Below are 26,462 nucleotides of genomic sequence, written 5' to 3'. Positions count from 1 at the left end.
AAGCTCCCCAAAGTCCCCTCACCAGAGAGGAGGACCAAGAAAAGGAGAACAGTCTACTGCCGTGACAACCATCTTTCATCCAAGCCTAAAAAAGGCGCCAACAAGCCAGAACCGCGAAGATACTTTGCTGGGCATCAGCCTGCACAAGAGCCAGATCCACTGAAGTCCCTTTCTTCTGTTGCAAAGAGAAAGAAACCTGTGTCCTGCAGCAAATACCTCTTCACTTAAAGATAATACTGTACTGCTCCTGGTAAAACATACCTGGAGTCTGCTTGGTTGATCCTGTGATCATGGGGGCTGAAGGCAGCTTGTATCTCGCACCCCTCCACCCCTCCAGGTCCCCATAGTCCAACCAAATGTACTCTAATCCTGCCTTAGCACATTGGTCCTTGGGGAAATCTTTCAAGGAAACCTGTTAATTTCATTGGTTTGTAAAAACCTGCTATGTACTTGCTCGCAAACCCAGAAGAGATCCTATTGGACTTTGCCACTCTAAACCTTGTACTCTGTTTCCCCACCTTCCTTGCTCTACCCCCTGGTCACTGGTGGCCCAGTGGCCCCCACAGAACATTGCGAGACTCCCATAAAATAGGGTTGGACTCTTTAAGACAGGCTAGAGCAAAGTTACCAAAAGTAGTTTGGTAAAAAGTCTTCATATATGTTTCAGATGGTTTTACTGTGTGATTTCTTACAGAAAAAAAAACTATTCTGACATGTCAACAACTGTGGTTAACTACCCAAAGAATATTGAAAATGTTCTTCTTTTGTTTTACTGCATTATAGTACATACTTAAAAGTTACAACAGTGCACCTTAGTGTATATATTAAATAACTTTTTTATAGCAGTTCTAAGCGCATCAGTGTTTTCTTGGGACAAGTGTTTGCTCAGAGTTCTTTGTACCTCACTACAGCCACCCTCTACCCCCCTCCTTAGTCTAAACCTGGCTGCCCACCATTGTAACAAACCTTTGTGTGGCTCAGGCTAAACCCAAGTAGTGTAACCCTGATTCACTCAAGGTGTGTTTTCCCAAGTGCTGCCTCAGACAGTACTTTTGTAAAACCCCCAACAAGCGCTATGCAAAATGGTGTGCCAGAATTGGACATTTGTAATGCTGCAACTTGGTATTCGATACACACCTTTCAAAAGATTACTGTCCAGACACTTTGTTGGGTCAGGATTATAGGTTTGGGAAGGCTGCTTTACACAATTTAAACTAGTAACAAAAATCCACTGGTCTCACCTCCTATCCAACTGCTATGGGAGTCCATCAAAGAATGGGAATCCATGGGAGCACACAATCCATTATAAGAACAAATTACTTACCCCAGGTAATGTTCTTTGTAATGGATGTTCCTCCCTCCGATTCCTCATCGCCCTCCCAGCCTACCACCTCTGAATGTGGCTGAATTTTTTAATACACTTCTCTAGCTTTCAATGCCCATGTTATCTATCCTCATCGGCTGTGTGAAGGAGGGAAAAACTAGAACTGAGGCAACGGGCAAAGTGCATACTATGAATAACACTCTCTAGGTCAGGTCCGAGAACAGGTATGGAAACCGCTGAGGGAAAGAGACCCGACGCCACACAGTGCCCTCTTGCTGTCGAAAATGTTTCAGAAACTGCCAGCAGGATATCGGTGTATCAAAGATGAGGAATCCGTGGAAAGGCAAAATCCATTAGAAACACACATCCAATTTATATCAGTGCTGGTATTTGTTACAATGATAAGAGATGAAATGCATTTGTAAACTAAGCCGGAATGGTACGGCTCTCTTTGTGGATGTAATGCATTTCTAGCTAGAGCTACGTGCAATAAAAGATTGCTACGTGTGGGAGTGCCACCAATGCAGCCTGGGGGATCTTATGTAGCAGCCTTCTTAAGTGAGGCTTGCAACAAATCAGGTCAATAACTTAGCCTCATCTCTTCTACAGAAGCAACCCTGAAGGAGCCACCTCTTGAGCAGTAAAGTCACTGTCCCCTTAACCAGCTTGGAGAATGGAAAAAAAATAAACGGAGAAGTTTTCCATGGTGGTGAACATTCTGGGAATGGGAGCTTATGCACAGATGTTCTGCCATATGCTTTCAGTATTTCGGCTTTGAATTACAGTTCACAAAAACATTAAAATTGTTCAAGTTAAATATTTATAAAGCTCATCGGTCTGGAAAGGATGTCCTGCTGGAAAAATACATCTTTCATCGTTGGGGTTCATTTTTAGCAAGAACTTCAAAAGGTGGTTATGTTCCATTATGAAATTCTTACTGCTCACTAAATTCCTCTGCATTGTGATCCCATTGTTGGTGTTCTGTATTGATTTGTGGTTTATCCACCTATTCATTGTAAAGCTCTCTACAATAAAGAGTGGTGGGCTGTCTCTAGCCCAATCTCCTAAGCAGATCAGCCAACACCGCTTTCTCCAGCGTTTGATCACCAACATACTCATTTCCTACCACCCATATCCGTATTTTAAAATTTAGCTACCCACAATCCTTTTCTTATGTAGTATGATAAATGTGTCCCTATTGCTTTAAAATGTGACGCCTAATGTCCAGGCATTAGGTTAAGGAGATTTTGGGTAACTTAATAGCAGCTTGGCTTAATGCTCCTTACCCCAACGCCACCCCCGGTTCATCATGGCAATAGTCACCAAAGAGGACACTCGTGAATACACCCTGCCCACCCCATAACACAGCACTCACCTCAGCTTTTAGCTCTTCACAGACAGCAGCATATTTACTGATGTGGCAATCAAGGCTGATGACATTGCTCTTCATCTGGAGGAAAAAGTAAAAGGGAATCATTGAGAATACATGGGTATAAAAACACTCTGAAGCCATAATTTATCTTAAGCAGTATATGGAGCCTGAAGGATCAACTGTCAATCTATAGCAGGGTTCAATCACCCATGTATCAATTTCAGATTGGTCGAGCATCAACCAAACCATGCCAAAGGATGGCTGGCATCGCATCATTAGATTGTGTGGCACAGGCACTTTTATCTAAGAAGTATCAATACTCAGATAGTGAAAGAATGTCCATGTTCAGGGGCATGATCAAAATATAATTAATATCGCACAGTTGCGAACATAGGGATGGGACGTGATGCTATCCTGAACTGTGATTGGTGCTCTATTACTCCCTGCAAGCATGTTTCTTTGGTCACTTTAATCTCCAACTCTAAGGTCCTTGTGTCCTTTATCCCATGGGACCTTGTGTCGGGCAACTCTTTGGCCCAGATGCCATGAGGTCCCATTGTTCTCTCCCTTCAAGCTTCTAGTCCTTTCTTTTCTGCCCCAGGCAACTGGAGGCATCTATCAAATCATCCAGCTACTACACGCAAACACTACTCTCCCCTCCCTTCATGGAGCTCCCGAACATCTCGGCCCAAACTTTGTTTTCCACAGTACTCATATTTTGCTTATAGCATCTAAAAGTAAACACATGACACAGCATTACCATCAACTTGTCCATTGCACAGTTCAGCTACATCCTCGTCCTTAGCCCTGCAGAAACTCCCCTTATATGACACTATCATCTCTATGGGTCCGGGACCACTCACATAGGCATAGGATCCTAAGAGCATATAGGGAGTCATGTGGTCACAGACAAAAATATAGAACCCTAGAGTGGGTCCTCCAAACACTGATATTGTTCACTAGTTGACAGCATGACCCCCAGTAGTACAACAGAGGTAAAAGGTGCCCATTCCAAAACCTTTAAGCTGCACACTACAGTCATAAGGGAAGAGTAACAGTTTAGCCTTCCTAGATCCCATCATGGTCTGCAATGGTTCCATAGGGAGGGCTTCAGTATACATGAGTAACTTAGCACTCTAAAAGCCAGACTTGGGAAGGATTAGCAAACTAGTTTCACTAACTGTACCCATTGAGAACTGTGGCAGAGAGCGAGAAAGAACAAGCCTTCCATTAGCTTTGAGTCCTTGTTTTGCATCGCCATACCCCCTGCCCCTCACTCACCCATCCTCTACCACCAATCTTATAAGCCTGCCCCTTAAAACAGAGCAGATCTTTGATGCTCAGGAATACTAGGTTATGCTAGTAGACTGGTGCATTAAATTGAAGACTGGATAGAAGCCCACTCAGCCAGGGAGTGATTTGAGGCCATGCCATGAACTGCAAGGACACAGATGATACATACAAATAGGATTGGGCCCTTCATGATGGGGGATGGGAGTAGGTCAAACTCATTGATAATGAGCAGTGGTGCCGAGGCAATTGATCAATGCATCCGTGGAATCTGTGAAAGTGTACACAGATGACATGTAAGCACCAGCTTGTGGGCACGGTTAACACTCACCGAGAGCTTGATCTCCTTAGCCCGGTTGGCATACTTGAGTGTGTTGTACGTGTCATCGTAGCTGAGGAAGGACGGGCTGACTGCTGCTATCATTACAGTACGACAATTGCCGCCGATAGAATCCTTTAGCAAACGTGTCAGCTTACTGTCCCGGTACGGGATATGCAGCTTCTTACTCTAGAATGAAAAGGGAAACTGTCAGAGCAGGTGTAATGTCAGAGTCAGGATGTCAAGAAGGCTATAGGAAAAATCAAGAACTTCAAAACATCGATGCAGAAGTGAAATGCAAGGTGAGAACAGACTGCAGCATTAGGAGTAAGCCATGTTAAAAGGAGAGGCTACCAGACCCTCCAGCACCTGCAATTGTTTGGGTGTATGACAGGCAAGGACTGCGTGTCATTAGCTTCAATTCCCTCTCTGAACTGACCACTACACGTTCTGCTCTGGCACATCTCTGTAAAATAAAGCAGAGGGGAAGAGCAGCTTGTGTGCAGCCAAAAGGCAATCTCGCTAGCAATACCCACAGCATTACTGGATGAACCATAGTAAAAAAAAAAAAAAGTTACAAAGAAAAGAAATGTAAAAGTGGCCCATAGACACCCAGGAGTCGTGGATAATTTAAGAAAGGAATAAGGGCTGTGCCGTCACTGGAGTAATGGCGGTCACAGACATTGACCATACACAGGCCCATGCATTGCACATGTTGTACAACAGCATACGAGAACATTTCATGTTATGTGATGTTAAAGGTATTTATATAGCGCACCGTAACCAACAGAGTTGGTCCCCAGGTGCTCTGGCAGATCTGTAAACAAAGGAGGAGGCGGGTAGGTTAGTCAGGTGGAGGTGGAATAGGAGAGTGGGAGAAGTGGTGTGCTGTTGGCGGCTTCAGTTCGGTATACACCGTGCGCAGAGCTTTTGTGCGAGTATCGGACTGTACAAGACCTTGGGTGCTGTTTATGTGTTTGTTGGTGCAGCGTGGTAAAGTGTGTGTGGTTTGCTGGTAGAGAATTGGTTGTGTAAATTATTGGGTGGGTTGGGTATGCTGAGATTTGAAAAATTGGGTTAGTGGAGTTTGTGTCCTGATTCTGATACATCGTCTTCCATTTAAGTTGTGCTCCTGTGGGTGGGGTTGTTGTTGATTTCCTTTAATGGCCGTCTGACTGTAGTGTGTGATAGCGAAAGCGCTACCAGCTGTATCCTAATGAGCTCTGTATAATATGGTTGGGTGTGTCCATTTCTCTCCCTCTAGTGTCAAGGCTGGGTTTTCTCTATTTCCTTGCTATCTATTATGACATGGGTCTGTTGGAGCATCGGTGTGGTTAAGGGCCGGGGTGCTAGTAATGAGTTGTGCTAGTAATGAGTCATCCTAGTACTTTCGTCTTGGTCTGGCTAGGTGTTCGGTCTTTACTGTCCTGGCTATCTCTCAGTGGGTCGTTCCATATGATGTCGTGGAGTGTCTTCCTTACATTCTTTCTGTTCATTGTTTGGATGGAGTCGGGATCTGTCTTCATCCATCGTTGTTTTGGATGTGTGTATGTCCCTGTGGCCGGTCTTCTAGTTAAGAAGTGAAGAGCCAGGATTTGAGTAGTTTCCTGAAAAGTAGGTGGTTTCTTGTGTTGTATATGTTCTTTGATAGGTCATTCCATGTTTTCGGCACCTGGTGAGAGAAAGAAGATCCTCCTTGTTTTCTTTTATTGTAGGGTTTTGGTTCCAGGTGGATGTCGTTGCTTGATCGGAGTGCTCTTGTCGGTTGATGTAGGCGTAGTTTGTCTCAGGAATTCTGTGCCTTGATTGTGTATTACTCTAAACGATGCACATGGTTTTGAATTTTATTTGTTGTTTTATTAGTAGCCAGTGTAGAACTTTTAGTGCGGGAGTGATGTGTTCTCCTCTGGGTAGTTTGAGAAGCAAGCTGGCAGCGGCATTTTGTATGCATTGTAGTTTTCTTAGAAGTCGTTCAGGTATGCCCAGGTATAGGCTATTGGCGTAGTCTACTCTGGACAGGATGAGTGCAATGATGGAGGTTATTTTGTTGATATGATAGGAACGGTAGGATCCTTTTTGCCGCTCGCAGGAGAAAGAAGCATTTCTTGAGTGGAGCCAGGCTTTTTACAGTTTGGGATGGTGCTGGGGTTGAACCAAGTTCCCTTGGCCAGGGGATGATCGTCTACTCAGTTTTTTGTGACTATCATTATTTCTATTTTGCCTGGGTTGATTTTGAGGTAGTTAGCGTTCATCCAGTTGAAAAGATCGCAGTTCTCTAGGGTTGAGTTATTTTCGTGTCCGTCTAGTTTTATGAAGATTATTTGCGTGTTGTCAGCGTAGTTGTAGCAGGTGAGGCCGTGACTTTTGAGGATTTTGATTAATAGGCATGGGTAGATGTTGAATAGTAATGGGGAGAAGGATGATCCTTGTGGTACTCCACATGTGGAGTCTCTCGGGTTGGATTTGAAAGGTTTCATCCATACGGTTTCCAATATGTCTGTTAGGAAGCATTTAATCCACAGTAGGGCGGTGTCTGTTATTCCTAGTCCTTCTAATCTCGTTACGAGGATGTCGCGATTAACTGTGTTGAATGCTGCGGATAAGTCTAGAAGTATCAAGGCGGCACGGTTGTCCGAAGCTCCGTTTGTTTTAAGGTCATCCCATATTGAGACGAGAGCCGATTCCGTTCCCCTCATTGGTCTGAAACCAACTTGTGCCTGGTTTAGTAGGCAGTGCTTTTCTACTTCTTGTTTTTTTTGTATACATACGTTTCGAGCAGCTAGGCTGTGTAGGGGATGTTGGAGATGAGTTTGTAATTGGAGAGGTCCTCTACATTTCCCGCTGTATCTTTGAGTAGTGGCTTGATGTACGCTGATTTGAAGGATTGTGGCACTTTTCTCTGTCTTGATTGAAAGGTTGAGGACATTCCTGTGATATTCCATGGGAGTTCCTTGTTTAAGAATTGATTTGTACATATCCGGGGGGGCAGGGGTCCTCCGGTGAACCAGAGTTGGTGCTTTGATTTACCAGTTCCACGAAGGTCTCCACTGACATTTTGGGAAAGCTTCGTAGTTTGTATGGATGTTCCTAATGAGGATAGGTGGGGTTCGTGGTCTGGTTGGGTGGTCTGCTATGTATGGTACACTGGACGTTGATTTTGAAGTGGTCTGCAAGGTCATTGCATAGTTTTGTCGATGCAATTCGCGTATTGTTGCAACCCGGTGGATTTTTTATTTCATTTATAATTTTGAAGAGTTCTTTTTGGGTGTTTGGTGCATTGAGAATTCGATTGTCGTAGTGTTTCCTCTTTGCTATTTGTGTTTCCTCTTTGCTATTTGTATTTCCTTTTTGTATGCCCAGTTATGTTGCAGGAATTTCAGCTTCTTTGCAGTGTGGTTTTTGGTTCTCCAATCTAGTTCTAGTCTTCGGTTTTTCCTTTTCATGGTGCTGAGTAGTGGGGTAAACCATTCAGCCATTACTCTTATGAGGAGCGAGAGGTTTTTCTTTGGCGATGTTGTCAATAGTTGTTACAATCCAGGTGTGGAGCAGGGCTACTTTTTTATCCAGGTCAGCTTCTTCCATAAATGTGGGGTGAGGTTTGCTGAGCTCCAGGAGTTCAGTTAGGCTGGAGTTTTTGAGGTTCTCCAGTTTCTTTTCAAGCTGGTCAGTGGTTTGTCTTGGTGCTTGTTTACCGGATTGGGCATTGCGATTACGAATGGAATGATGAGGTGGTCGCTCCATTGTATATGAACTGGGGGTGCTGTGGTGAGGAGTTCTTTGTTCGCGAAGAATGCATCGAGTATGTGCCCTGCCGAGTGGGTTGCTCCTTTGACTAGTTGTTGTAGATTCATTGCTCCTAGTTGGCTGGTTAGAGATTTTTGTGTGCTTGTGGTTTCTTCGTCGAACCAGATGTTGAAATCTCAGAGGGCGATCAGGTGATTGTGATTGATGGCTAGGACGGTGATTGCTTCCGTGAAGGCGTCTACGAAGGTTGCATCGTAGGTTGGTGGTCTGTACATCAGTATGAATTTTAGGTTTGTTTTGGGGTTTACTGAAAGGCGTAGGACTAAGGATTTGTATTTATCGATGTTTAGTGGGTCTTCCAGTTTGATAGCCAGGTGTTCCTTATGGCTGATTGCCAGTCCCCCTCCATTTGATTTTTCTGTTTGCTTGGACGCATTTGAAGTTTTCAAGCAGGCAGTTGAGGGTGATCTTGTAGTTGTCTAACCATGTTTCAGTTACAAATAGGATGTCGATCCCTCCATCACAGAGGAGATGGTATATTTCGGTGGCATGTTTTGACATGGACCTTGCATTGATTAAATTGCAGTGGATCTTTTTGGTGTGGCTTTGCTCATTAGTTGTTCCTTGCTTGGTTTTGCAGTAGTTCGATGGCAATTCATCTGTGTTGACCATGATTGGAGGAGGGTGAGGATCAGCGAAGGCTGCATCTTCATCGGAGCTGGCTGCTGGGTTGAAAGTTTGGCTGTTCAAAAGCCGTGCTTCCCTGCTCATGCCTATTACATGAAGATCAGTGAAGGCTTCTTCATTGAATCGGTCGGTTAGGTTGTTGGTTGGGTTTTTGGTTACTAGTGCTTCGTCCTTTTGTCCGGTGTGTGGTGGGTGTTGGCGTCGTCCTTCTGGTCTTGTGATAAATGGGGTTGGAGTCTTCCCATGCTCTTCTTGGGTGCTCCTGTCTTTTTTTTGGCTGTCTGTGGCGACTCTTTGGTTGGCTCAAGGTCTCGGTGTCTTTGGGGTATCTAGGTTCTGGGGTTGTTGCGAGGTATGGTGTGAGACACAAGGATGTCTCTTTCGAAGTTTGTTCTGGTTGTATTGGTTTTTGGTGGGGAGTTTCCTGCATTTCAGTCTGTTACTGCTGGGGTTATTCGGATTTGTGTCCATTTCCGTTGTCGCGTGATCTTGTGCTCTTTCTCTGCGCCCATTACTATTCCGGGGTATTTTGGTGCTTGGTGCAGAGATGACAGGTCAAATGGTCAGCAGTGTTGTCTTGTGTTGGGGAGGTAATGCGGTTTCCTCTAGTTTTGGTGAGCTTGGTTACTTTAGGGTGCCGACTGTTCTTCCGGTGGTGGGTTGGGTGTGTATACTACAGGTGCACTGTCTGGGATTGTCAGTTGGATTGATTGGAGTAAGGGTTCAGGGCTTAGGTTTGTCAGGTGGTCTATGACTCAGTTCAGGTAGCCATCTATGCTGTTCGCCAGGTAAGGGTGGTGGGTTGATACAATGCTAGCACGGTGTGGTCCCCTCTAGAAGTGTGTCAAGTTGGTCTAAGCAGAGTTAGAGTGCAGGGGTGAACCCAGCTAGATTTAAGAATCCTGTCTAGTGGGAGGGAGGCCTATACCTAGCAATGCAAACTGGCTACACATTTGACACAGCTAGATTTGAGAATCCTGTATAGTGGGAGAGAGGCCTACACACAGCAATGCAGAATGGCTACAAATTTAACACAGCTAGATTTGAGAGTCCTGTACAGTGGCAGAGAGGCCTACACCTAGCAATGCAAAAGGAGTATGAGACTAAAACACAGATAGATGGGGGAATCCTGTATAGTGGGAGAGAGGCCTACACCAAGCAATGTAAAATGGCTACAAATTTGACACAGCTAGATTTGACAATCCTGTATAGTGGAAGAGGGTGGCAGAGGATATTAATCACATTATTGTACAGGTGTAGGCATGTTTAGGAAGTGTCTGGGTTTCCAGGGAGGAGTAATTGCTGAACTCCCCTACCCTGGTCCTTCTTACTGTACTAGTTGCTGCTGGTTGACAGCTGGTCGCTGGCTTCCCATTCTGACACCTGCGGACACGGTATTGGAGCCGCCTCTGTGGGAGCCGCCCTTTGCCTTGGGGCCCTTAGCCACAGGGGCTGCCCTGGGAGGGTCACTTATGACTTGTGCGTTGGCCAATCATAGGTGGGAAGGAGGGCCGGGAGCAGGGAGGGAAGAGAAGCCAAAGCCCAGAAAGGATTGAGGAAACCACTGCGCTGCACACGTGAGCTGGGTGACAATTAAGATTTGTTTTGGTCAATCCGGATCCCAAGAGGGTCACGGGTTCACCACCTGACCTGGCGAAGGTCGGGGGTCAAACAGCCATGCACTAGCAGTGCCGCTGGCTAGGCCTTCATTCTCTCTTTACTGCAACCAAACACGGATGGAGGGAGGGCCGGGATGCAGAAGGGAAGAGAAGCCAAAGCCTGTAAGGGACTGGGGAAACTATCGCGCTGCACACGCGTAGAATATAAAAATAAAAATAAACTGAGACTACGCAAAATAAAGGTCACTGGCTCAAACCTACTTCTGCAAGTCGCAGCCCCTGCACTGGTCCTTTTCTCTCCAACCATAGTTTCGGTTTTGTTTAAACGGACACAGAAGACTAGACTGTTCATTCAAGTTGTCACTCCTCTTCCTTGTTCCACACCTCCTCCTCGTACCAGTACTTGTTAAGTAGGTATCCCTTAGGTAGTCCCTACTCTTCCTCGTCTGAGTATTTTTTGGACACAGACATACATGAAAGTATGGGATATGCAGTTGGGTTTTATGAGATAGGAAGGTGTATAGGGTGTGGCGTGGGCATACTACGTTCTCCCCAGAGATCTTCCCCCAACCCCAGCGGGTTAGTCTCTCTCCCATGAGATCCTCCCACTGCACACCCCTCTGGGACCATCAGGTACCGGCCTCGCCTCCCTGGCCTCATATGAAGAGGCACCCTCAGGGAGAAGTGACGACATCTAGGGATTTGTCACACCAAATATCAAACAGATAGGGAAAGATTAGGTCTTTTGAAACATAACAAGTCAATGAACCTTTTCTGAAAATCATGCCCACTTGTTGGTCTCCGAATTCTGACCTACCATAGGCCACAGCTTGTTGACATTTTGTGACTGTTTTCGAAGGTAACACGTTTCTCAAAATTCAGACAAGCACACAACTTAGTCTTTAAGGCAGTTTTTTTTTATTATAACCTTCTGTTGAGTGACCTTCAAGCACTGACCCTAATGGAGGGGTTAACACATATTGCAAGAAGGAGAAGCCAAACATCTCTTAAAATGCAGATAATAAATGGATAGAGCGACATGGCTCAACTCTTAGGTAGGGTGAGCAGACTGACACAAAGGTAATATCAGAGCATACACTTCTCTAAAAAATATACCAGACTCCTATTGAAAAGTACATAGTTCTATTATGTAACACATATATTTATTTTTTACATTTGTATAGCGCGCAAACAGCCCTTGGGCATTGAGGCGCTGTCACTTGTGAGGAACTTAGTTACATGGGATATGGATTACAGGTTAGTCATAAGCATGGGATGGATAAATACATTCTGGCCAACAGGTTGGTTTTTAGTCATAGGTTGGATATATACATTTAGACATACTGGATAACAAGCCAAATATCCTGCCAGCCTAGGTAGCAGGAATACAGGATGTGGAGGAAGAGGTAATTAGGTAAAGAGCAGTGTTTTCACTGCATACAGATCTCAATGCATTCAAATAAGTACTTTGCACATAATATACACAGTAGATTATAAACACAGTGAATGTCTTTGAGAACTCTCCTCACCCCAATACCTTTATGGGGGCTAACTATCAGAGGCATGGGGCAATGGGGGACAAAGTAACTAGGCAGCCTAACAAAGCAGGTAAAATCGACTATGGATTGCAAACCTAAGCACATTATCCTAAAGACACAACCCGCCCATTATATATGGTAGGTCCTAGACCAACATGTATATGCAAGGCATAGGAACAAAAGGGAACCAGAAACAGACATTTTAGCAAGTTATCCCTGCATTTGCTTCAGGAAAAATGTGCATTCGCCAAAATAGTTACAGTGTAATGATACATTCAGAATTAGAATAGTAAATGTTAAAAGGTATTTGTAGCGTGCGCTGTCACCAACAGAACTGGTCCCCAGGTGCTCTGGCTTATCTGCAAACAAGGAGGGGAGGGGGCTAGTAGGGTGAAGAGAGAGAGGAAGAAAGTGAGAGAGGTGGTGTCCTGTCGGCAGCTTCAGTTTGGTTTTCACCACGCACAGAGCAAGTCTTTAACGCAAGTCTTTAATACATATACAAATCACTGGTAATTACTAAAAATCTAGCCCTAGCCTAGATCTCCCTGAAACCCTTGTAGGCCAAAGAGTGCTTGCGTGTAAGCAGGCAAGTACCCCCAAAGTACCCTGCCAGAGATTTGCAGGATACATGCAAAGTTCATAGAAGACAGTGGGACATCCACTTTTATGGGGAAAATGAAGGTAGTCTGCTTGCCCACACAGACGGATTCTGCAGCAAACACCACAAAGGGGGGTGGGGGAGTGGGAAGGGTAGAGGAGACCCCAATAACGTGATCCAGGTTGAACAACCCAAAGACCCAGGAGAAGCTTATTTTATACAGGAGGAACAATGCTCTTTTGATCACAAAAGAACATACACAAGATACGAAATCAGATTTGATGGAAGTGATGAGCTTCTTCAATGGGGCAAGCATGAGGGACAGTCTGACCATTTTGTGGAAGTGAGTAAATGGAGCAGTCACCAGGGACAAAACAGATGCACATACATAGATTAAGGACAACGAACATTGGACATTTTTAGATGCAGGTAGGTAGTACTGCCAGCTGTGCTCGAAATGGGACCACAATGGGTGAAGTGCTAGAGTGGAGGGCGAGGCAGTGTGCAACAGAGGCAGGTTAGAGACGAGGGGAAAAAGGTTAGCAAACAGGCAGATGAGAGGTAGGTTAAGAGGGCAACTCGGAAGCAAGGAGGTAGGCTTTTAATTTGGTTTTGAACAAATCTGTGTGGACTGTTTCTCAGATGTCCGGGGGATGAGAATTCCATGCAAGTGGAGCAAGAAAAGAGAAAGAGCGGAAGCAAAATGAAGCACAGGGAGGGCAAGGAGACACAAGGGTAGTTGAGGAGGCAGAGTGGAGATTACGAAAAGGCTTGTAGAGTTCGAAAGAGGAGAATAGATCCAGTGGTGCCTTTCCATGGACAGATTTGTGAACCAGGATAAGACAGTTTAATCCTGCCCTGTTTTGCATGGTCAGCCATCCAGCTTGGTGGCAGTACAAGAAAGCATGTGTGAAGCGAGGGAGTTCAAAGAGAGTACTGGTAGCAAAGTTAATGTTCTTGTCGAAAAGACAGAAATCATATTTGGGGAGACAAAAGAGGATGCTTGCACAGTAGTCCAGTTAAGAGAAGACAAGAGTGGTTAAGAGATGCTTGGCAGAGTTGAAAGGAAGGAGATGCCTGATAGAGGTGCCTGATTTTCCGAATATTTAGGATGTTGAGGCAGGCTGTGGTTCCAGTTTCAGAGATGAAAATAGAGAATGTGCGAGAAGGGTCAAGGACGATGTAAACTTTTCAATCTGAAGAAGAGTAAGGGAGAGTGTCAGATGGGAACTGTATAGGCCGAGGAAGAGACTAGAGTGCTTTTGCAGGGAAGAAGACCACCTCTGTTTTGGTAGAGTTTAACATCAGAGAATGCAAAGTCATCCAATATTTAATGGCAGAGAGACAGTTGGACAGAGTTCAGAGGAGAGTTGAGAAAAAGAGGAGACGATTTTGGTGTTGTCCGCAAAGAGTTGGTACGAGAACCCAAAGGAGGAGATTATTACACCAAGAGCAGAGGTGTAGAATGTAAAGAAGGGCAGACCCAAGACAGAGCCTTGTGGAAAACCAACAGTTAGAGGAGTGAGTTGAGAGTCGGAGCAAAGCAGGAGGGCCCCCAATGTAAGTCAATGGAAAATGCAATTGAGACTCAATCTTAGACCAAAGGAACCCTTAGGGGTGAGCATCTTGAATAATCGCTCACCCCAGGACCCAGATCCAAAGATATGTAATTACAGTGGCAGATTCAGTGAAAGGAGAAATAACTTACGAGTAATGTTCTTTCTATGGATCCTTCTCCCACAAATTCCTTATCTTGATAGTTATCCAGCGTTAGCTGCCATAAAAACGGACAGCAGGTGTAGGTTTGCTCGAGATCATCTCCAACAACGGATTAAAGGAATGCACCATGCCCCCTTATCTCAATCCCCCACTGCCACCCTAGGCTCAGCCTGTGAGGGAACATGCAGTAATGGGGGAAAGGCAACAGAAACAAACAGCAAAAACTAAATGCTTGCTTATTTTTTTCTTCCATATTTCAATTGTTGAAACGAAGATAGAAGAATCCAGACAGCCTGGCAACCAAGTGCTGCTGTCCCAACATAGCACTCTGCTCCTCATGTCATCAGCACACAAAAGCATGACCGCAGAATGCAATTGAGATCATGGACTTCCAAGTGGGGTAGGCTGGGAGGGCGATGAGGAATCTGTGGGATAAAAATCCATAGAAAGAACATTACTGGTAAGTAATTTCTCCTTCAATGGATTGCATTCGCTTACAGATTCCTCATCTTGATAACTCCTAAAGCAGTTTCCACTTTCAGGGAAAACCCGGAGCCCTTCAGATAAGCAGACCTGCGCTGGACCGTCAAAGAGGCCTGCGGACTGTATGGGTCGCTCCATTGGCTCTTTGACTTTGAAGTCCAAACCTGCTTGGAGTGCTTGACAGGCAATTTCCCTACCATCAGCAATCTCCAAATAGTCATTCTTGACCTTTCCCTCTGGGAGGTGATCAGATGCTTCTGTAAAGGTGCTCCAGAGGACATGACAGAATTTAGCAAAGGCACAAGAGGCATTCATGGCTTTAAGAGCCATGCTACCGAGGCGAAAACTCAAAGTGTCGGCTATTTTCAACTCCCTATCAGAGGGGAGGTTTGCAGTCGAGGGCCTGGACGTAACTGTTACGAACGGAATGGAAGAGGCCATGGAAGGTGGCCTCTTCCATGCTTCTACTTTTGCAAGCTCCTTGTCGACTGCTGGTGTCGAGCAGGGGCGTTGCCACAAGGCCATGAAGGGGTCCACTATGGCAGCATTGAAAGGCAACGGCCACTCAGTCTGCGGTCCACGGTCAAGGATGTCGGTAAGGTCGTTCTGCGACACCGGCTTTGTCGGCAAGCGGAGCCTCAAGGCCACGCCTTTAGACCGCCTTGCGGCATTGGGCACCTGGGTGCACATATTAGTTTAACTGCTGGAATTTGACATCAGGAGATGTATCCAAGCCACTGGCACCATGGAGGCCCTCTGAAAGTTGCAGTAACCTGGTCTGGTCCGCCATAAACTCTGGCAATGGATCCAAGGCCGCACCCCTATCGGCTCAAAACCAAAAGGTATCGGGTTTCCCTCTGCAAAAATCAACTGCATCGAGTCAAAGAACACACAGCTAGTATACAGTACAAAGTTTTGATCTTGTGAAGCTTCCGCTGGGCGAGGGGCATCTTGGCCAAGGGGACTCCCCACGATATTGGCACTGGAGTAGGTTACTCCTTTTTGTGAGACGAAGAGTGGTGAGATTCGCTAGATGACTGCAAACGTTTATTGGAGTTTTTGTGGCAACATCTTTCCCAATGTTTCTTGGGAGTAGGTCCGTCGATATCATGCTCCGAAGACCTGGCAAGCGACTTTGCCAGTGATTTTGACAGCGGCCAGCCGAGCTCCAGTTTTGCTGAGCGTTCCTTCACGACCTTCAACGCCAGACAAGGACCACATTTCTCGGTATCATGGCCGAGACCAAGATACCAAACACTAATGTTATGTGGGCCTGTGAGGGACAGAGTTGCAATCTTTGCAGTAGGTTTAGGCTCTGACATACTATCCCAAGTTGGAATTTGTTCGAATCACAAGCGTGTTTAGAGTAGTATGCTGCGCTTGCAGATAAAAGGAACTAAGGTAAGGGGCGTAGTGCATTACTTTAATACAGTGACTGACATCCTGTCCTTTGTCGTGGAGTTGGACAACAGTTAACCAGAGTCTTGTCGAGATCAAGCAGCAGTACGCTCCCTGTCGAAAAAAAAATGTCAAGCAGCTCATGCTGGATAACTATGAGGAGGAATCTGTGGGAGAATGCAATCAGGTGAAACAGCTCCAGCAAAGTGAAACACCCCAGTTAAGTATAGGTGCGGTTTACAGAGGCTGGTGAGCAGCAATTTGAACACTGAGCCAACAAAGACCACGCAAAAGAAAGGAAGAACATTCTTCCCACAATGGTAACCTTCAAGCCAGGAGTGGAGAAACCAGCAAATGAGGATGAATCCCAGGGGCTCAGTGGACAAATAAGGATGGCAGCCCCGATCCCAGCACAGGGGTCACAGCTGGAAGCATCCTGGGACTTCCGAAGAAACAGATGAGACAGGGTGCTGCTTATACCAAGACCCTTTCAGGCACAAAGAGCTCATAGGGTCACATTTGAGCTTACCTCATGGTTGCCCTGAATAAGGTTACTGCGCAAAATACAAAGTGGCAGAGCAGGATTCAAAAAACATTGGTCCAGGATGAACAATTCAAGTTGCATGCTACTAGCCAGTCACAAAAACAATCACTTCGCACCTCAATTCTATGCATACACACGGCACACTAGATAATATTAGCCAACAGGCAAATCGCACTAGCCAGTGGCTAGTGCAAATGTTGCACTCTGGGTACCACAATGGCTACTAAAAAGGGTGCAATAGGCTACCAATGGAGTAAAATGTCTTGTACCACTGCTGAAACCAAAACTAAAGTAAAGCTGCAACCAACCTCTTCCCTAAAACCAATGTAAGCTGATAGCACCCCAGGGCAGAAATGAGCACAGAGACTGAAGGGGCAATTTAATACCATACACATCTTAAGGCAAAAAGCGTTGCAATGGCAGGGAGACTTCAGAGGAAGTGCCTCTGGCCACAAACATTTTATCGGGTATCCAAAAAATAGGTAGAAAAAGCTAAAAACGTTCAGGGACCTTAAAAAGGACCCTAGAAACTCCAAAAATAGAAATGTGATCTTATATGGATCTACCTAAATATATAGGGACACCGGACTTGGCCAGGTGGGAAAGAAAAGCCAAAATCACCACCAGATCGAATGTATCCTGAACACAAAACCTTTTCAAATCTAAGCTTCCCAATAAGGCATCCCTAAATCACGCAAAGAGATTTGGAAAATGTGGGGATGTTTTTATGAAGAAAACATTAAAAAAAACAAAAGAATAAAAAAACAGTCTTAGCCAGTCCAGAACAATTTGCTGTCGAATGGAGATCCCTGCTAACCTAAAACACAAGCAGTTCAAACTGTCACATCTGAGCAAAGCAATGACAAAGCCTAAAGTTAAGGTTCAAGAGACTTTGACAGAACAGCAACGCTTCGCAATTAGGTTGACCTGTATCAAGAATATGGGCAAACAACCCAAATTATCAGTTTTTCCCCTCTCTCCCACGGTCTCTGCCAGCTGGCAAGCAAAACACACCCAGTCTTAAGTGGAGTTATAAGTGCTTGAGTGTTCCCAGTAGTAACGGTCTCGTTTAAGTGATGCACTTGAGCAGTAGAACCCTGGAATGAGACCATGCATTAGAAGGTTCTAAAGTTCTAGGAGAAGTCAGTACAAACTGGCTATCCGTGCATTCAGGGCTGCGCATACAACCAAAAGCCTAAACAAATTCATAAACTCATGCGTATCCCTAGAAACGAGCACTGCTCCAAAAGTAAAACAACTCTATCACTCATGTATTTGAATATAAAAAATGTGCATTTGCCAATAGGGTTTCAAATAGTCTCCTCATCGAAATTAAGGTGTGTTAGTAAATGTGACATTTTCATAAAGGTTGGCCAACTGTATGGCCATCAGTTTCCCCATCTGGGCTTCACGGCACACAACAATAAATGTTTTACTCTTGCAAGGTATTGTCGAAAAAAATGTGTTCCATTGACCCCTCCAACGTGCTCACAAATCTAGGGTAATGACAATGCATTCAATGATTCTTCTCAAGCCTCCTTAACAATATGCCGAGGCCAATATGTTATTTGTTGCTAGTTATCTTCTGAGAAGTTGTTTGCCATTGGCTTGATAAATTCAATATATAAAGGAAAAATTCCTGACCTCGTTGTTTACCTATGGAGTTAGTCAATTGCTCATCCATCAACAGCAAATGCCAGTGTGCGTTTAGTATTGTATACACCGATTAACTGAGTGATAAATCTCACCTTGTTAATACTAGTGGGATCTCTGTGTCACATGTCTGCTATCAGCTGGTTTCTTGGCCATCTAAGTGCCTTCTGTTCTGCTTGTAAGATACATGTGTCATCAAAGCCGCCATTATAAAATCTTTCTTTGATTGAGTCAAGTTTCGGTTTGAAGATTCCAACCCCACTACAGTTCAATTTAGGTTGAATCATCGCTCCCGTCAGTATGTTATGTAGAACATGCTTCTGATGGCAACTTTTGTAGTGTATGATGGAACCAACTGGCGTAGGCTTGTGAAACATACGTGTCTGTATTGTAAGGTCTTTGATATAAATATGTAGATCCAACCATCTCTAATCCAAAAGGTATTGCAGTTAATGTATTCACAAAAGTCTTTGAAATGTGCAACAGTGCCGTCCCAAATCAAGAGATCAACAACAATATATCAATGGCAACCTAGTATATGACTTACCCCTATGTTATTCGTTAAGTAGATGCGTTTACTCGAAATGAGACAAATAGGTTGGCCAATGACGGGGCATAGCAAACCCCCATTGCCACCCCTTTTGTCTGCTGATAGTATCATTAAATGGCAACACGTTCCTTAAGGAGAAAGTCACAAATTCTTTCTTACATTTCAAGTGTATATAATATGTCGCTGCCATAGCCGAACTGTTCTACTCAAGAGCTCTAATTGCAAGTGTATGGTCTATTGAAGTATATAGAGCCTTGACATCAAAACTAGCTAAATAATAATGTGATTTCCACCAAATTTTTTGCAGTATCTGAATTATATGGTTGGAATCACATACATATGTTTGGAGTTTGGTAACTAGCGGTTGCAAGTATTGATCTGGATACATTCTTGGTAATCCACCCTATCCCACTCAGGATGGTCTAATTTGCGGAATGTCTTAGTAGGGGTTATGGACTTTCTGCAAGAAATAGATTATTGGCAGAACTGGATTATCCTGCCAAAGAAATGCCCTATGCTCATCCAAGATGTCTTGTCTGTGCCAGTATAGTACAGATTTCTGATACTAGGTTGGCTCTCAATTTGAGAAAACACCCTGGTGTTTCAATGTGCATAAGTCCCATCTTGATAATTAAGGAGAGGTCCTGAATAAGAATGGTAAGTGCTTTCCGCTCCTGTTGGGAATGGTTCTGTCATCCCATGTACCCTTTGGTCTGGGTGCCCATCCATAGGTTGGCGCAGGTCTGCTAAAGTCGCTCTGTGAAAAGTCTACCACCCCTTCCGAGAGAAGCCGCCGGGATGAATTTCGAATTGATGCTCCATTTTTAATCTGCAATAGTATCTGATTCCACTTCTAAATCTATGATGATTTGAATACCAGAGAAAGGAGTAATTAGTGTCATTAATATCCTCAGAGGCTGTACTAGGCATAACTCTGGTGCTGATGGAATTCATTATATCCATAGGAGAAGTCAGTTGGTGATCCAGGGAGGTTGGAAAAGGAGTGTCCAAAGGGGCACTGCAACCCCAACCCACTTATCTTCTTGCCAACAATAAAGTGTGCGACAAACTCACCTGTCCCCTGTGGATCATTGCACCTTGCATCACTCAGCCTTATTTATTGAATTGTTTTTTTATAGCGCACTTAATACCAGAGTTCGGTTTCTAAGCGTGGATCCGGAATTCAAACCTCTGTTGCGCTGCGTGGTCTTGCTTCCAAGACCAGCACGTTGCACCTGTGCTACCTTGTGTCTTTTCTCTTGTAGAAGTTGTAAGGATGTTGTTCTTCTCATGACCTGGACCCAACAGCACAGCTCGTCTGGTTATCTGCACGTAGGCCAGGCATCAGACATTTTAGCTCTTTGCCAAGACCACAGATGGCCAGGATATTATTGGGCTTACCCTGTGGGTACTTGTCAAAGACCCAGACACAGTATCTCGAAACACTTGGATCTTAACCACTATTCTATCTTATCGTGCCATTTGCCTTGGGCACCTCCTTATTTATGTCCTCTTTCTGGCTGGTTTCTAAGCATCTCCTCTATTCCCTTCTCACCAGTCCCCACTGATACTTTTCTCCTCTATTTTTTTCTCCTGTCAATTTAAGCCAAACTCTCCTTGTGCTCCTCAATGGAGCACCAGCTACTTGTTTTTGTGCTCATCAAAAACCCCTCCTTGATGTTGTCTTTACTTTGCACCACATTTTGCTTGTTAGCAGCTCCTCCCTGTAATTCACCTAGTATAACTAATAACAAAAGTAGGCGAGGCAAATACTGTTCCTTCAATCTCTCGCCAACGTCCGAGTCTGTTCTTTATGGTCCTCGGCGTAAGAGCGCTGCAGGTCGCCCAGGTGTCCCAGAGGTGCTCAATCCCAGGCACGCCAGGCAGAGCGTGTGTGGATCCGAAGCCGTGAATGCATGCTCGCACGAAGCACAACGCGACCGAAATGCGCCACAGAGGTGAGCAACTGGAGGCCGGCATTAAAGAAAAAAATTGAAATAAGAAAAAGGAAGGGGAGAGCCAGCAAAGTTGACAAAAAATCACGACTCCACTCAAGCCGAGAAGTCAGTCATTGTCCATGCAGAAAAAAGGGACTGAGGTGAGGCGGTGGAGGGTGGGGCTATATGGCGTGTGTACACAGAGGCTGCGCCCCCACGACAGCCATCAAATTTAAAGGGGAAGCTTGACGTTTTTCGCTGTGAGGTTCGGTAGTGTCCCAGGGATGGCTATCAAGGTTGGAGGAAAGGGGACAGGACATAGGAGTAGCTCTTATACCACGTTGATAACCAGTTGCTCTCTGAACAGGAATAAAGTACATACCAAGGTGTTTCTGTGACCTAGCCACATTTATGGGGTTCTGCTGCTAGGTTTTGATATTTTGGCTGTGTTTGCCAATGTGGGCTTCCTCAAGAGCTCCCAAAGGGATAGTTGGTGTGAATGGTATCAAGTTCTGACTCAGTGAGGTATGTGTGTGGATGCAGAGATGAGGGTGGGTATATGTGCAGGTGTGCAAGTGGAGTATGGCTGGCCAATTCAGATGGTACATCACAACACATTGAAATGTGCATGGCTGGTGATTCAGGGCCCAGGGTAGCACCTGGCCCTCTGTGTGTGTGTGACGAATTGCTATCTCGAAAGGGTATAGAAGTCCTGGCATTTTTTATTTTAATACATAGAAATGATGCAAGTAATATCTCTCAAAGGCCAATCTGCTGGTCAGATTCAGATTCATAAACTGCATCCCAAAAACAGTGTACACCTGTACAGGGACAGAGCAGTGTGTTAATCCAGCTGTAAAGAGGACACCTATAAACTAAGACACTGCAACACAGGTGTGGCATTTAAGATATGCACCCCCTTTTTGAAATATAAGTATTAGGAGTAAACCATGCTGGTGGAAGGGTAAACTCTAAATAGAAGCCATGGCTGGGTTGAGGCATGGTGCAGGGCACTGCTCTAAATTATTGCAGCCACATTCAATTTGATACCACACGTGTCGACTCCTGCGAGCCAGCTCAGTGGTAGAAAGTCATGTGTACTCTGGCCAGTCAGGCTGGTTCTGCCAAGTAACAGGACAGGAATCTGAATTGCCATGCCTCTTTGATTTTTTTGTGAGGGTAGGCAATGCCCTCCTCTAGAGACAGCCACTCAACAGGCAGCTGTCCAAGGCACACAAATCAAAAGGAGTATGCCCATTCAAAAGGAGTAGCCTCACACCATATCATAACAGCTGCATAACAAAGGGGACTTTGATCGTAGTAAGAAGGTTAGAGGGTGGTATTAGTGTAGACAGGAAGAGTTCTGTACAGTTGGGGGAAGATTCCACCATCTTGTTTCTCTTGGCTTCTCTCTTTCTTTCCTGTCTCCTTCCACTTCCTCTAGCGCAAAGCATTTTTGGTGAGAATTCAGAATGGCAAAGTCCACTAATTTCAAACAGGGAATGGACTCTGTGGTGGATCGGAAGGAGGAGTTATTCTTATGTTCTTTTATTTAAATAATGCAAAAAAAGGACCCACCTCACTATCACTATAGGGGGATTATCCATCTAAATGTAACTAAAAAGGTGCTCAACTGTTGTCATGAAGTCCAAACTAAAAAAATGTCCTCATTCCAAACCTAAATCTACTTGACCCTACCACTAACAATGACAACTAAAAATGGCCAAAATATGGTTTCTCTTCTGGCAGTCTCCCCTTGGCCATTTGTATTTAGGCTTTCTCTCAGTGTTTTCTTGTTGTAGACCAATCTTCAATATGCAAATATCGTTATTTTAGAAAATCTGTTCCTTATGGTATTTTTTTCTAATCCTTTTCTCTGGTTTTATTCATGAGCCCCTGTACCAACTTCCACTGTCTAAAGACCTTGTCTTTCTGACAATAGGATACTTATCAATGGTTTGTTTTGGATATTTTCTTAGACACCTCCCTTTAATTTTAGGTTGTTGCTTTTTATTTTTTATTAGGATTGAGAGTTCCCCACTATTGGTGTCTTAAATCCACAATTTCTCTACCCTTGCTTAGTTCACTCTGCGCTTTTAGTTCATAACAGTTTCGACAGTTTGTCATTAAGTGGTCTCTGGACTCTTCAATAATTTGCTCATGGAATTGTCTCCTGGTTTTTTCACTCTGGCCCAGAATATTTGTTTCAACTTTAACGATTCACAATCATCCTTATTCTTCAGATTTTCGAATAGTTCCTCAGATATCAAATTATGCTGGTTCAATGTTGTGTCATAGCACGTATTGCAACCGCAGTCCCTTCTCTTTATTGCTTCTTCCCTTGCAGCCTCCCCCTTCTGCAGTTCACCCCTGTACCTTTAATTGAGGTGGGAATTGAGGGTGGAGAGGGAGTGGGGGGTGGGCGGGGCCATGAGGGGCTTGTTGCTCGCTATAGTACTTTTCCTCTACTACATTTCAGGCTTCACAGGTGTACCGGTCTCTGCAGTTGGCTGCGTTCAGCGAACAATCGGCGTAGGGAAGCAATCGAACCTCCCAGTCAACCAGGTTTCAGCATTGTTAGACAGGCAACTGGCCCACCACAATACTTCTGTGGTTATGCCACCAGGTTGGAAGGTTCCTCAAACTAAGCCCTGATGACAGCATCGCCAGCCTCCGACGACTGTGCGTGCCATTCTTGGCCTTTCTGTTCTGCAGTTTAACACTGCTCCGCCTCTCCACAGTGTTCAGACGTCAGGGTTTTTCCCCTTCATGCCATTCTCTCTCTTCTCTGGTCTACTTGTCACACTTTCATACACATTTCTCTTAATACACATTTCTCTTAAAGGGATAATCCCTTTTCCTTTAGACAGCATGCTGGATTAAACATTGCCTATAGCTAAACATAAGGAGGGCAGTGTTCTTGATGGAAGGCAGTCCCATATACGTAGGTAGTTCTTGCATAGGGAGTTTCCTTTTGGAATGGGAGTCCATGTCCCCTAAGGGGGAGTCACTCCCAGTGAGGTCCCACTTACCCAGAAGCCCTAAGGAGGGTCCTGCGGAGCGGGCTCCCAGCCCTTGCCTCAAAGGGGATGGATCCCCCTTGGGGAGAAGGGACAAATGATCCTGATTTGTCACAACCCCTAAAGTAGGCTGACTTCAGTCCAATCACCAGTTGATGTTTACCTTTAAAAGAAGGAACCTCCAACCACTTATTTGAAACATCTTTTGGACTTCCACCATTGAAGATTTCGTTGGATCCTGTTGGGAGAGCAGTCGTTTCCAAAGTCCTCTCGTTGTGAGGTGAAGACAGGTGTTCCAAGGCAGAGGTAAGCTTGGTCCCCTAACCATTCACAGGACCATTGGGGGTAAACCTGCTGCTGGAACAAGACCAGTCTCTCTGCCAACCACAGCTGGACACAGGACCTCAACGTATTGAAAGAACCCTAAAGTTGTGTGCCAGCCTCACTAGTGTTTGGGAGCACAAGAAAAGGACTGGTCTTGTCCAGAGCCCCTGGATTGGGACTCGCAGCACCCCGAAAGTCAAGCCAGCTAGTATTTTTGCTGTTTAATAGCTTGGAGCTCTTTTCAAGAACGGTTCAACACATTTGAATCACCCTATCGTGCTATCCAAGAATTTGGGGATTTGGGACCACCAAGACCACAAAAAGGTATGCAAAAATGTACTATTGACTGCCAACTGTCTCCCTGGTTATTGCACTACTTTGTATCCGAACATAGCTTTCTTCATTGATCAGACGACACAGGATTTAACACGCATTTTTTTTTATTACAGGCAAGTGAGGCTTAGATAACTATCGCAATGCTTTACTTTTGATTTGATTAACCTTGTATCTGAACATAGAATCCCTCATTAACCAGACTTACAGCATTCAACACGTAATTGTACAGACATTTTCTTTATTACAGGCATACAATACATTTTGCTGTAAGGAGCTGCAACTCTTCAATTGACTTATTTCGAGTACATGTCAGTCTTGAATTCAATCATTAATTGTAACTCAGAATGCAAACAACATTAAGCAAAAACGCTTTGTCCCACGTAATTATGCTTTTTTTTATTGCTGATTCCATTCTAAGATGGTGCAGGTTAGGTTGATGGACAGCACCTTCACTGGGGCCTTAGTATTTTTTCAATTTCCATGATGGGCACGTTATCTATGCCATTTCAATGGAGTTTAAAATAACCGCTTTTGGCTTATTGCATTGACCGTGGAAAGAAAAGTCTGATGTAACAGAACGTCTGAAACCTAAAGGGATGATGCGTTTTCCATGTATATCTTTTTTTTCTTACCACTTCTCGTGCCACTTCGGAATCTTAAGAGACTATTCTTTTGATTTTTTGTTAGGCCTTTCGAAGCAGTGTGTTAACATGCGCACTTCATTTTTCCTTTTGGCTGGCTTCACAGTTTACATTTCCGTGCCTTAGTGGGGCAGCTGACAAAGACAGAATACCAATCACAGATTTCGATCCACTGGCCGATTTAAATATACTAAGAATTGCCTTTCATATGGTATACAGGTCAACCCTATTCCCAAGTTCTCACATTCGTCATTTAAAAATTATTTTGATCTCGTATTTCATCACATGTAGGTCAGCAGGAACTTCTCTTTATATATATTCAAACTTTCTATGAAAACATGCCAATTTTTCAGTGATCTTCAAAATGTTTTGGTCCCATTTTTATTTTAAAAAAAGGGTCAGCAATTAGGAGAACAGCACGTAGTGTGTACGCCCTTTATGCGCTTGGATACTGAGGAGTCAGGAATGAAACTCAGATACAAGTTAGGCATGTTTATGGCTAAAGACTTTTATTGAAAAACAAAAAGGTTTGGGAAAAGGCCTCTCTGACCCGGCTCTAAGAGAAGTTTCCCCAACTAAACCAAAAGGTAAGGATATGTTCCTGTCAGAATGTCCAAAACAAAACTGTCAGTGTCAAAAGTTTGATTCTGGCCCTCACACTCTAAAACTAAATACTACGGGGCAAATGTCTTTGGCCTTGGGCGATTTAAAAAAGTGTTCCAAAAAGAAGAAGAATTAACTCCAACACAAACATTTTTCAAGGAAAAAGATGCTTGTTCCAGAGGGTGGCTCCCTTCCCCTGTATTCCTCTTTACTTCTTGATATTTTCCCAATTAGCAGTGCTGTGTGCCTTTCTTGTACAGCAACAACACTGATATATAGAAACTGACGGTTTTTCTACTTTTGTCGCTTTTAGGATACCTGGTAAACTCTCCTGCCAGGTTTCTTGTAATCACGCACTTGTAACTGTCTGGTATACTCTCCTGCCAGGGCTTCTTAAATCCAAATACTGAAATATAACCGTCTTAGGCATGTTTGGCTTGGCTTCCAACGTGACATTCATTGCATCTCAGACATTGCTGTTGCAGTGATTTTACTCCCACATGTATTCTATAATGTGGCCACTGGTCGCAGACACTTATTATGTCTTCTTGGGCTACCCACTATGCCCCCCTTTTTCCATGTACCTTTGGGATTCCCGTAGGTTTATTCTCCAGGTCTGGGTTTCGCCACATCTTCTCACGCCCACTTCTGTTCTTCCTTTCCGATCATGTCGCTTGGCGCAGTCTCGCATGTTTATCTAATGAAGCGGGTAATACAACGAAAAGTATTTGTGCAGCTTGTTTGTCTGTCGGATTTCCATTTC

At 44.5% G+C, this 26,462-nt stretch overlaps 1 protein-coding gene across 2 annotated transcripts in view; it reads right to left on the bottom strand.

Annotated features, from left to right (window-relative positions):
• Positions 1–26,462, bottom strand: part of LOC138453200 (kinesin-like protein KIF18B) — a 430,482-nt gene that overhangs the window by 294,712 nt on the left and 109,308 nt on the right. For both annotated transcript variants that reach the window (XM_069605828.1, XM_069605836.1), the window contains exons 7-8: positions 4,318–4,494; positions 2,700–2,774 (exon numbers count right to left, since the gene is read on the bottom strand). In XM_069605828.1, coding sequence (XP_069461929.1) covers positions 2,700–2,774; positions 4,318–4,494 — 252 coding nt within the window. The remainder of the gene's footprint in view (positions 1–2,699; positions 2,775–4,317; positions 4,495–26,462) is intronic.

Source organism: Ambystoma mexicanum, chromosome 1p (genome assembly GCF_040938575.1).
Source record: "Ambystoma mexicanum isolate Mex_15411 chromosome 1p, UKY_AmexF1_1, whole genome shotgun sequence".
NCBI classification, from domain to species: Eukaryota; Metazoa; Chordata; class Amphibia; order Caudata; family Ambystomatidae; genus Ambystoma; species Ambystoma mexicanum.
The sequence above is the reverse complement of the archived record's forward strand: the minus strand, read 5'-3'. Positions and strand labels throughout refer to the sequence as shown.